General features: G+C 31.9%; 1 protein-coding gene across 1 annotated transcript in view; it reads right to left on the minus strand.

Annotated features, from left to right (window-relative positions):
- The window catches only part of LOC129233675 (soluble guanylate cyclase 88E-like), a gene marked incomplete at both ends in the record, with an annotated part of 107,593 nt that overhangs the window by 62,326 nt on the left and 33,196 nt on the right, over positions 1-12,071 (minus strand). The window contains one exon of the mRNA XM_054867655.1: positions 6,187-6,313. Coding sequence (XP_054723630.1) covers positions 6,187-6,313 — 127 coding nt within the window. The remainder of the gene's footprint in view (positions 1-6,186; positions 6,314-12,071) is intronic.

The following is a 12,071-nucleotide window of genomic DNA, read 5'->3' on the forward strand; positions in this document are numbered from 1 at the left end:
TTAACGAGCTCATGTGTGCCTCACTTGACTTCCTTTTACTCCAATTTAATGTCATTTTCCCATTATTGGTAATTTTAATGTGATTCAATAGTTTAAACTCTAAATATCACCAACAGTGGCCAAATTGAAACCAGATTTTAAAAAAAACAAAATCGCCAAATTTGTCGTCATGTTGGCGACAAAACTTGCCGACCAAAAGACCGGCGATATATCGCCAAGTGTCCGCCGAATTGTAACACCACTTGAGTTTACATCGAAATTAAGAATGATTTCCCCCCAAAAAGGGGCAGAAGATCCCCTTAGAAACACCCGAATGCAACCACAAGGGGAGGTGCACAACTAGATCCCACTTAGAGTCTACGTACCAAATTTCAACTTTCTAGGACATACCGTTCTTGAGTTATGCGACATACATACGCACCTCCGCATATACGCACATACATACGTACATACAGACGTCACGAGAAAACGCGTTGTAACTAACTCGGGAATCGTCAAAATGGATATTACGCGTATCTATACGTTCTTACGCACTTATCCACGTGTGGTCGAGTCGGAAAAAAAAAAACTTAACATGCATTCGGGGGTGAGCAAAATGGAAATTAAGGTCGATTTTTGAGTGAAATTTTTTTCGCGAATACAATATTTCCTTTTTTGTAAAAGGAAGTAATAACAATCATAGTTTCTTTACTTAATTTAGCTAAAAAAAACTATTTTTAAAATATTTACATATATTTAGAAGTAGTGTTATGCCTAAATGAAAATGAAATGTTAACTACTTACATAGAAATAAAATTACAGCAGAACCTCATTGATCACGAACTCATGGGGGATCTAGGTTGCCCGAAACAATGAAATTGAATAGTAAAATATTGTTGACATCATTCAGAAGGCAAACCAGTTGAAAACAGTAGTAGTAGCGGAAACGAATTTTTCGAACGATCGTAAAAACTAACTTTTTACAAAAATAGCGATTGTAAAAGCGAACCCTTTATGAAAATCGTGATTACAAAAACGAAACTAAGCGTTTCAAAATCGTTAACATCTAACTTTTTTGATCGAAAATATATTTACTACATTTTGTTTTACTGTTTTTAATTAATTTATTTATTTATTTATTTATTTTTTTTTTTTTTTTTGGAAAAAAACCGTTAAAGCGTTTTTTTTTTTTTTTTCTTTTGGAAAGTAGGGGTTAAACTTTTTGCAAATTTTCTTCTTTTTAACGCTGGGAAAGAGAAAAAAGTAATGATTATGCATTTTAGTCTTTTTTTCACTGGTACAGTCGCCTTTTTTTTACAATGGATTGCAAAATAGCTGCATTTTAACCAATATTTTGGCTAAAATTCTCGCCATATTCGCCTTTGCATCAAATTAGTATCGTCACCTTTTTAGTCACCAGTTACAGCTCTAACTTCTGCCTTTGTCTGCCATTAACCAGAATTGACTGACAATATCTACATCAACGCCGCGGGTTGCAGTTTAGTTATAGTATAAACGACGCAATGTTGTTTTACAGAAAACAAACAAGCTGTTTAGAAAAAAAAAAATTTGTTTTCCAAAATAAATAAAAAGCAATTTTTCTTGAGTAATAAATTACAAAGAAGTTAGTTCAAACTATATCGAGGATTCTAAAGATTTGTTAAAAAGCTGTTTTCCTAGCAAAAAAGAAAAAAATATAGCTACCTTCAAGAATTACCCCTGAAATATGTTGTCCAGAAATTGCCCTGGGTGACTCTATTGATCATGTTCCTTATTTCAAAGACAACAGCTTTGTATTTTAAACCACATTGTTCTAACAAAGAAGAAATCTCTTTTATCAACATTTTAAATTTTTTTATCTTCTATTTGCTGCAACTTAGCTTTTTCATTTTTAAGCAAATCAACGGAAATCATTTCAGAGTATCAAGAAAGACATTTTATTTTTATTAAATTCCCGTCCACACATGTTTTGCATGAACTGTAATCGATATAAAAAAAAATTTCAAAACGTAGTTTCAGGGGGTTATTTTCACCCTAAAATACAAAGTGGCGAGTTTTTAGATAATTTCAGAAGCAAATTTTAGAATTTTTACTGCTCATTAACTACATTTACCCAAACACTTGTAAAACTACATTAAGTAGTTCATGTGTTTTCTACTTTATTGTAATTTTTTTATTGTGAAAAAAAATAGATTTTTACTTTCATCTAATACATCTTGAAAAGAAAATATTTTTTGTAAGGATAAAGAATAAACATTTTCACTTTTTTTCCAAAATATGAAAACTTCAAAGTAAAATATAACATCTTAAAAGGTGATACTTCCAGAGTAATATCAGATTCTAACATGTGGTAAAAATGGGTAGTAGTGGTTCTCAAAGCACGTGTTTTTCAAAGCAAAAACAGTTCGCGTTCTTCTCCAAAAATTGATAATGCAAATTTTTTTGGATTCAGGTTTCCAAAAAATGCAGCAAATATTTGTTCTGACAGAATAACAAACACCAACATAAGCATCAACAACAGTTGCGACTTTAAGGTCTCATCCACAACACGAACAATGCATTATTTTCCAAGTACAAAAAATTTTTGAAGAGAAACTTTTTATGCGAGGATTTTGAAACTGTAATCGGCAAACTTTCTGCATGACCGTAGCGACGTAGTTGTTACTTTCTTCTATATCTAATATATAGAAAAAAGTATTGGATTCGTGCAAATTTTCGAATTTCGAATTTTGACGGATTCGAACGTTTTGAGGTGTGCTGAGTCCATTTCGACTATTTTTGGAAAATGTCTGTCTGTCTGTGTGTATGTGTGTGTATATATGTGTGTATGTGTGTATGTGTGTCACGTCTGTGTGTGACCAGTTTTTTGTGGCCGCTCTACAGCAAAAACTACCGCATGAAATCGAACGAAATTTGGTACACATATGTGCCCCTATGTGAACTTGTGCCCATTGGTTTTTGGCGCGAAGTCATCCAAGGGGTGGAGCAATGGGACGTTTTTTGAGTTACGCGTGATTGCTATTCCTCAGGAAGTAACTGGCGGAATCAAACAAAATTTGATCCATATGTTGCCAGTAACAGGAACAGGTGCTGATTCAATTTTGGTGTCAATAACTCAAGCTGAGCTATAGAACGTTTTTTGTCGTCAATTGTGACTGCTGTATCTCAAGAAATAATGAACGGAATGAAAGAAAAAATTATCGGCAAGTAGCCCTTAATGGGTATAAAAGCTGATTTTATTTTGGTGTCAAAAGCTAAAAAGGGAGTAGCGCAATCGCCCGTTCTTTTTTTCCATTGTGAGTGCCCTATCTCAAGAAGTAATGCTACGTTCTGGTTGAAATTTGGAATATATGTGAATCCATATGTAAACAGGCTTTAGTTCAATTTTGGCGCCAATCGCGCCAAGAGGTGCTGGTTTATTTTTATTATCATTATTTTTTAGCGAATAAAAATAGCTTTATTAATGCAACAATAAGAAAGATAAATCGTAATAGATTGTCGTCTGCGTATTTCTCGTGATTTTAATTGTATGGAAATGATCGGAAATATTATCTCAATGATTTAAAATTTTTAACTGTTGCCATCTTATGTTTGTTAACAAATAAAATATTTGTAATTAATTCAAGCAAGGCTTTTAAAATAACTTTCAATTTTCGCTCTTTGCTTTGCTTTTGCAATAATTCAGACATTGGGATGGTCGTCAAGTTTTTGCATGTGTAATTTTGTTTTTATTAGGAATATTGCTTCCTCGTCAAGCATGGGGAGGGATCAGAAAAAGGAAAAATATAGAAGAAAGTTTCGTGATGGCCACAACATACTAGTTTTTTATTTGTAGCCAAAAACAGTGAAAGTAAATAGTAATTATAAAGCTAAGATGCTTCCTCTTTTTAGTTATTGCCAAAAACAATAAAAAATATTAGTAATTATCCAGCTAGTTTTGTCACAAAAATTTTACAAATAAATTTCAAGGCTAAATTTAAGCAGACCTCTAAAGTGAAACACCAGTAGTGGTCAGTGCTTCAGTAGTGGCCACTTCAAGTTTACTTATATACATTGAAGAAATAAATGAACAGTAATAATGTGATTTTTTTATGATACCCAATGTAACTATCATATTGAATCAATTTTATTCATCAGTTATTTGAATTTGAAGTAAGTAATGTAAATTTTTCAGATGATATAATGTCAGATGGACACTACTGAAATTTTCAGATTTTGGAGTTGACGCTAATGGATCGAATTTGAGGTTTGGGAAAAAAAATGGATGAAAAATTGAACAAATTAAAATTCTGTAATTTTTAGATCATGGGACGATTAAGGAAGAGTTAGTCTGTAATACGCTCATTGAGTTCCTAGAGAAGTAATTATTATTTTAGACCCACAGTTTAAAAATATACTTCACTTTGGCTACTACCAGTGTGTTTTAAAACTTGAAGTAGCCACTACTGGTGTTTTACCGTATTTGTGGATTTAATCTTTTCAAATAGGGTTGGTTGGGGTAAGTGGAACCCCTTTTGAGGATAGTTCGTTTTTGAAACCTCATACGAAAGTTTTGAAACAAAAAAATTTAAACTTATTGTCCTATTTTACCTTTACCTTGGACATTAATAATAAGCAAAAACTCATCATTATTTTCCAAAATAAAGCTTTAAATATTCTTAACGATTAGATTCTTTTTTTAAATCGGATGAGTGTCCCACTTGCACCATAGTAAGGGGTAAGTGAGTCATCCCTCCCCCCTTTTATTTAAATTTAAATTAAGCATATCTAACCTGGAACACTTAAAATGTTGCTTGAACTCGCAAAAAAAAATCAGATATATATATATATATATATATATATATATATATATATATATATATATATATATATATATATATATATATATATATATATATATATATATATATATATATATATATATATATATATATATATATATATATATATATATATATATATATATATATATATATATATATATATATATATTGACTAAGTGCTATGACCTACAAATTAATTCTACTAATCCAAACATGTGCAAAACCAATCACTGTGATGAAATTTAACATGATCTGTGCAAAAAATTTTGAAAACTTTATACATATTTTAGTTTTAGGGGGGAGACCCACTTATCCGAGTGACTCACTTCCCCCAACCATCCCTATAACTGGTTTCTTTGATCCAAGTCAAGTCATCAGTTTAAAAGCGTAATCCACACTGCTAAAGTTCTGCCATGAAATATGTTTAACTTTTATTCACGAAATGAACTTTATACTTACTATTAATTTTCATCACTTTTTGCAAAGATATAAAAAAGAGGATTTCGTTTATTGTTAAGTTTTATCGAGGTTTATAATCTTTTTTCTTCATAGAATTATCCAATTTTGTTGTGAATATGCCTAAGGCAGGTGCAGAAAGACCACGAGCGGGGCGTGAGAGAAAACGAGAGGGTGAAATAGCAGTTCAGAATGTTTATAAAAAAAGAAAGAAATGATAAAAGTTTCATTTCTACCGTGTGTCTTTACGACAAACAATCCCGTTTTTTTTTTTTTTTTTTTTTTTTTTTTTTTTTTTTAGGAAGAGATTAACGACTAGTAAAGTACATTTGCAACCATTAATGGACTAGAATATTTTTTTATCAAAAGCAAAATAATTTCTTTGAGTAGTAACATTCAGTAACGTAAATAAAAGCACAAAAATAGAATGTAAGTTAAAAACTTAGCAAGCAGATTGTTGTATTTTTACAATTTGTTTTATAACTCTTTGTACTTTTATTTACGTTTTCTCATTCTACTAATAGTTTATTTCGTTTCAATTGAACTTTAACGAGTTTTACTTGTATTCTTTAGTTGTCACAGTGAGTCATGCCCACTGAAATCATGGAACAGTCTGACACCAGTGAGCCATTAAAATTCTTAAGTGATTTTAGGGCGCTTTTTCTCTCTTTTGAAATAGTACCTTGTTCTTATTGGAAATTCTGCATTAGTTGAAAAGATAGGCAATCACTTCTAGAGGGAGGGGGAGAATAAGCACCCTAGGGGTTCTTTTTTTTTTTTCAATATTTTACACACTTTTTTGCTCAAAAGAATCAAAAATAACTCAAACTAGTTTATATGTAACAACATTACTCTGTTTAAATTTTAAAAACAATCGAACTGAACAAAAAATCGTAGAAAATTACATGTTGAAGAAAAATACCCTTACTTGTGTCATCATCTGTTGGGTAGGTATCGAAGCTGTTATTAGACGACGAGTCATCTAAAAGCTCTTCTTTAACTTTGATTGGGTCAACTGAGCAAAGTTCGAATATATTATTCGTATGACTGTGGATCTAAAAGAGAAAAAAGAAAAATAATTCTCAAAAAAAAAAAAAAAGGAATTGAATTCATAAGTTTAAAAAACAAAATAGTTATTACTTTCAGGTCTGTGTATATAAAAGAAAAGAGGTACGACAATAGATTTTAAAAAAATATTCTCAGAGGGAATTAAAACATTGGTTTTTGGAACATTTTTTATTTGAAAGGATGTTCTCTCTTCACATGATTTTCAATATACGCTATTATTTTTTCTTTCTTCCCCCTTTCTTTATTAAACAAAAAGCAAATTTTCTTTTTCTGTTAAGAATATAGTAGGCTCACAATTGTGTTACTTTCTTATCTTCTCCAGTCAAGCCTCTCAAGCTTCTTCTCTTTCGAAATCTGTAGCGCTATTTTTAGAACACTAAAGTTTCAAGATTCTTAATGCTTTCGGTACCTCGAAAAGCTAAAGCCTTCAGCGTAAAAACCGCGCCTTTGCATAAATCCTCATAAATTGTCTGCAGACGAAAGATTTAGATGGGCGCGGCTGTTTGCCTAAGTACCATCGAAATATGAAAAATACTGCTTCATTCGGAATTAATAACGGTGACGATGATTATATATGATCACAGCAGAGAATAAATTTAACTTTTTCTTCAAAGAAGGTCTAAGACAAAAATTATCTTCACATGTAAATTCGGATCACTCTCAATTAGGAGTAAATGTGAACCTACACGTAAAAAGGCGCTGATTTAATTTTTGTGCCAATCGCTCCAAGAGGAGCTGAATTTTGCCATTATTTAGGCGAATAAAAATAACTTTGTTAATGCAATAATAAAAAAGATAAATCGTAATAGATTGTCGTCTGCGCATTTCTCGTAATTTTAATTGTTGGAAAATGATCGGAAAAATGTATCGCCCTATTTTGGGCCTATTTATCATGTCCAATACCAACTGAATTTTGTTTACGAATTTAAATGATACCACGTGACAAAAAAATTCTTGTTGAATGCTTCTGACACCATTGTTGCTAATTGTTATATATAAAATGACCCTCTGAATCCAAATGTGAACAAGATTTTTCAACATCACCCACCCCTTTTTGGAGATGGTTCAGTTTCTTTTTTTCATTTTCCGATAGTTTCATAGCCAATATTTTGATTTGAAGGAATTATAAGCTTAATGTTAACAGTTAAAATATCTCTTATAGAGTAGGTACGTCAAATGCTTCGAAACATGAACATTATAAGGAAAACCCTTTCCAAAATACTTATTTCAGATTTTTTTGTCTCGTAATATTTTCCGCGTGATGCTCTTTGATCAGTGTTTCTAATAGTGTCGAGCACTGTGTAGATTAACAATCAAACATAAAATAATTTTTCTATATATATATATATATATATATATATATATATATATATATATATATATATATATATATATATATATATATATATATATATATATATATATATATAAAGGGAGAGAGAGAGAGATATAGCTAAATAGATAGATATGCTTTAATTAGCTGAATAGTTTCTGAACGGGAGGAGGTATAGAAATAAAATTGAGGCCTAGATACTAGATATTGTAGAGTTGCCATGTACTACACAATGAAGGCTTTTACAGCACCACTTAGCGGCAAGTTTTGGAGTTAGGACTCCTATATCAAAAACAGTAAGAAATACGGGGTAAATAACTATTAAGTTGCTCAGCATCATCAAATAAGGAAAGAAAAGATGTCCCATTTCTGCAAAGTAGTGTAAAAAAGTAGGTGTAAAACGCCCCTTATTTTAGTAGTGTTGGACAAAACTGCACTTACCGGAAATGAGCCTTATATATCTGTAAGGCTCAAAACGGTGCATTTCCGCACAAATACGCATCTGGACATGGGATTGCATTTCCAGCTGCATATTGTACAATATGACAGATGACACGCTGGCATAAGCATACTTAATACGGTTTCAAAGTTAATGCAATGTTGGAGGAAAGATTGCGTGCAATTGCTGTGTGATGTCTTCTTACCAAAAAGAAGATCTATAGGTTAAGATCAGGGGATCACAGAGGCCATTCTATGCCACTACCATCTGCCGTGCTAAGCGCAAAAGTTGTTTTTGCACTTTTTATCAAACCTGAGTTGAGGTGGTTCTTTATGACATATTGCACCTATATAGAATGTTTTATGATCAATCCGTTAAGGGAAATAGTTTTAAAAAAACTCTGTAAAAATGGAATTTGAATCAAATATATGGAAACATAAAATTTTAAACAACTGATTCTCATTTTGAGCATCTTTGGAACTGACTATTTTCTGGTATATTATACCATTTTTGAGATAAGAATGTTGTTTAAAGTTTGGTCACACCCGGTGGTGCTTTGAACAACTGCGTAGCGCATGGCAATTTTACTACTCACAGTTTGAGCTTAGATACGCCACTTTGCGATGATATAAGAAACTAGCTAAAGAGGTTAAACATTTCAATTTTAGCAGACAAAGCAGATGTTTCATTTAATAGGTATAAGGGGGTGAGCCTTTGTTTTATTTATACATGTAGTATCATCTAGATGCAAAACAAAAAACTGCAAGTGTCAACCGACAGGCGCAGATTCCTTGTTATATGTGACGCAAATAACTTTTGCCCGGTTACTTTCGAGATTAAACAATCCTCTCGTATTCAATGGAAGCTAGTGGTTACCAATGTGGTGTTGTGTATTTAGTTATATTATATCCTTGGTCTACGGTTTTACCTCTCTCATAGTTTTGGTCAGAAACTGTACCGCCTCCTATATAGTTTATTTAAATTCACTTCTGCTAAAAAACTTTTTTATGTCACATACCATTTTCATGGGTGACAACGAACTTAAGCTGGCATCCTCTGTTCATAAATATAATGTATGTATATGAGACAGTGAGAAGCAAAGGGATGTAAGTAGAGATTTTGAAGTTTGGAGTAAAACACGTTTAAAGATAAGGTCCTAGGTAGGCATTCAATGATTTTTTCCCTAAATCGTGCTATACTGCAGCACCTACCAGGACAACTAGTACTATCTCTTGCCCCTAAACAGAGGAGTGGTTCACCTACTCTTTGTACTGGTTATCTCTAAATTTTTAATTTTGCCACTTACATCCCTTTGCTTCTCACTGCCTCATATGTATTCTTGTGCTCGCGTGTGTTAACTTAAAAAATATTAAAAAGAAACAGTAATTATAGTTTTAATCTTCATACATTAGTTTTAACATTTAATCGAGCACATTGTTTATAAAAAAACATTCTTTTAATTTCCTATACTTCAATTTAACTGAAAATGTTCTTATTTTTAAATAAATATAAGCAGATTTTTAGTAAAGTGATACCCTGCTTTTCGCTAGAACTTTCACGCCTTACTAAGTTTTGAGAATTTACTTTAGGATTAAATATTCCCGCTACTTTAAAAAGAGCTTAAATAGCTAATTCTCGGAATAAACAATTGTTTCAGAAACCAAACAATGTATAAATCTTTACAAAATTTCGAAATGAAATGTTAAGAGACTCCCATTTTAGCATTTTCTCGGTAATCAGATGCTATTCATGAGTTAATACATTTCTCTGGAACTCCATATGTTTTCTTGTCATTTCGGAGTTACAATCCCAAAACTGTCGTTTAACGAACCATCATTTATAGAAACCTGCTTCCAATGAAATGTTAATCAATAACCTGGAGGTACTAAGCTGAAACGGAGGTAATTCATGAAGAGCTTTATTAACGTCGCATTACGTCAGGAAGGCCACTGTCAGTGCTTGCAAGCAGAGGCACTCGTTCTTCGAAGATGAGATATTCTGTGCTATCTTGTCACGTTTGCCATGACTCAGAGATTTTGGTTAGTATTTTCTGGAAGAATTACATGACGATTGGCGATATTTTGTTAAGATTGAATTAAAATTTAATTGAGAAGAGACATTGGGAAAATGCTAATCAATAACTAAATTGCCTAACTGTAACAATGACGACGATGACATTGTCTGCAATTTTCAATTGACGGTTCTAACAAAAAATTACGTGAAATTACTTTGCCTAATAATGAACGCTAATCAATTGAAATGCTAATCAATAACCTAGAGGTACTAAGCTGAACCATAGGTAATTCATGATGATCTTTATTAACGTCGCATTACGTCAGAAAGCCTCTGTCAGTACTTGCAAGCTGAGTCACTCGTTCTTCAAAGATGAGATATTCTGTGCTGTCTTTTCACGTTTGCCATGGTTCAGAAATTTCGATTCATATATTCTGGAAGTATTGCATAACGATTAACGATATTTTGTAAAGATTAAATTAAAACTGACTTGAGAAGAGACATTGGAAAAGTGATTTTGCGTAATTTTTTAATTTTTTGTTAGAATCGTCAATTTAAAATCGCATACAGTGATATCGTCGGCATTGTTACAGTTATGCAATTTAGATTGTCGAAATTAAATGAATCTACGCATACCGAGATATTTGAATAGTATTAATTATTAATTTTAATCTAAGTTTTAAAATTCAATTGAAATTATTTATTGAGACATGATGGTTCTACAACCGTTACGTTTTAGTTGTTCATAGACACACACACACACACACACACACATATATATATATATATATATATATATATATATATATATATATATATATATATATATATATATATATATATATATATACATCAAGGACTAATGGTTGCGAAAATAAAGGTCATGCAGGTTAAAATGGAACACCTTGTATATATCTCGTCGCCTCAGAGCAACAGTAAGACATCTAATCCCAGAAATAACACTAAGATATCCTACTGTTGCTCTGAGGCGACGATATATATATATACACTTCGATCCACGCAAAATGTAACACTAAGAAGGAGCAGTCAAAATGAAACGACGAAAGTTCACACGCGTAATGGCAACATTCATATTAGAAGTGATTACAAATGAAAGCAAAATGATCATTTATTACTGGAAAAATTTCAAAGGAATGGAGGTTTAAGTACCCTGTTGTGCCACTTCTAGAGTGAGTGCATGAAGCGATACAGTAGAGCATTAAGGCATAGTAGTCTCGTACAATGCTCTCTGTCATCTCGTACGACAGTTGCTTGTAATCGCGCCACTAATTCAATCAAACTCATAGCCTATTCAATTTCAAATGTCAAGTGATTTTTTTTTTGTAAACAGAAAGATGCCTTGGCAATTTTTCGTCTGCCAGGCATCTTTGGAAGGTTCCTTTTTGAGCAAATTTGTTCAGACTTACAGCACACATTTTCCTGTTTCGTAAAAGATTTTCAGTTGTCTTGTCAGAACATGGTATTGTAATACTTTTCCTGTCACAAATGCAATTCGTTTCGTAGAAATTATGAAGCTCACATCTAAATTACGTTATATTTTGCTAACGACTGATTTGGAAACACCTGAAATATTTGCTATCTTCCATTGGGGAGGTATCTGTAAGTAATGGAGCCGCTTTTATCATGTATTTTTTCTGCAAATAACGATTTAAATGTTGACCGATAATTGTTGTGCAATAAAATAAAAAGATTATTTGCAATGAAATCCTCTTTTGATTAACTTATACTATTATTAACAAGAGGTAAGCGGTAAGTAAGAGAACCTCTTGTGAGGCTAGGAATATTGAACAACAGTATGGTAGGGTTGGAATCTTGTATTTAAGTAAATTGTTATTCTTACGAATTTTAGTACTGAAAGCAAAGTTATTAGTATTTCATAGCAATGCACACTCAAGACTAAAAAAAAAATAATTTTCATATATTTAATAGCGAATTCACT

Source organism: Uloborus diversus, unplaced genomic scaffold (genome assembly GCF_026930045.1).
Source record: "Uloborus diversus isolate 005 unplaced genomic scaffold, Udiv.v.3.1 scaffold_612, whole genome shotgun sequence".
NCBI lineage: Eukaryota > Metazoa > Arthropoda > Arachnida > Araneae > Uloboridae > Uloborus > Uloborus diversus.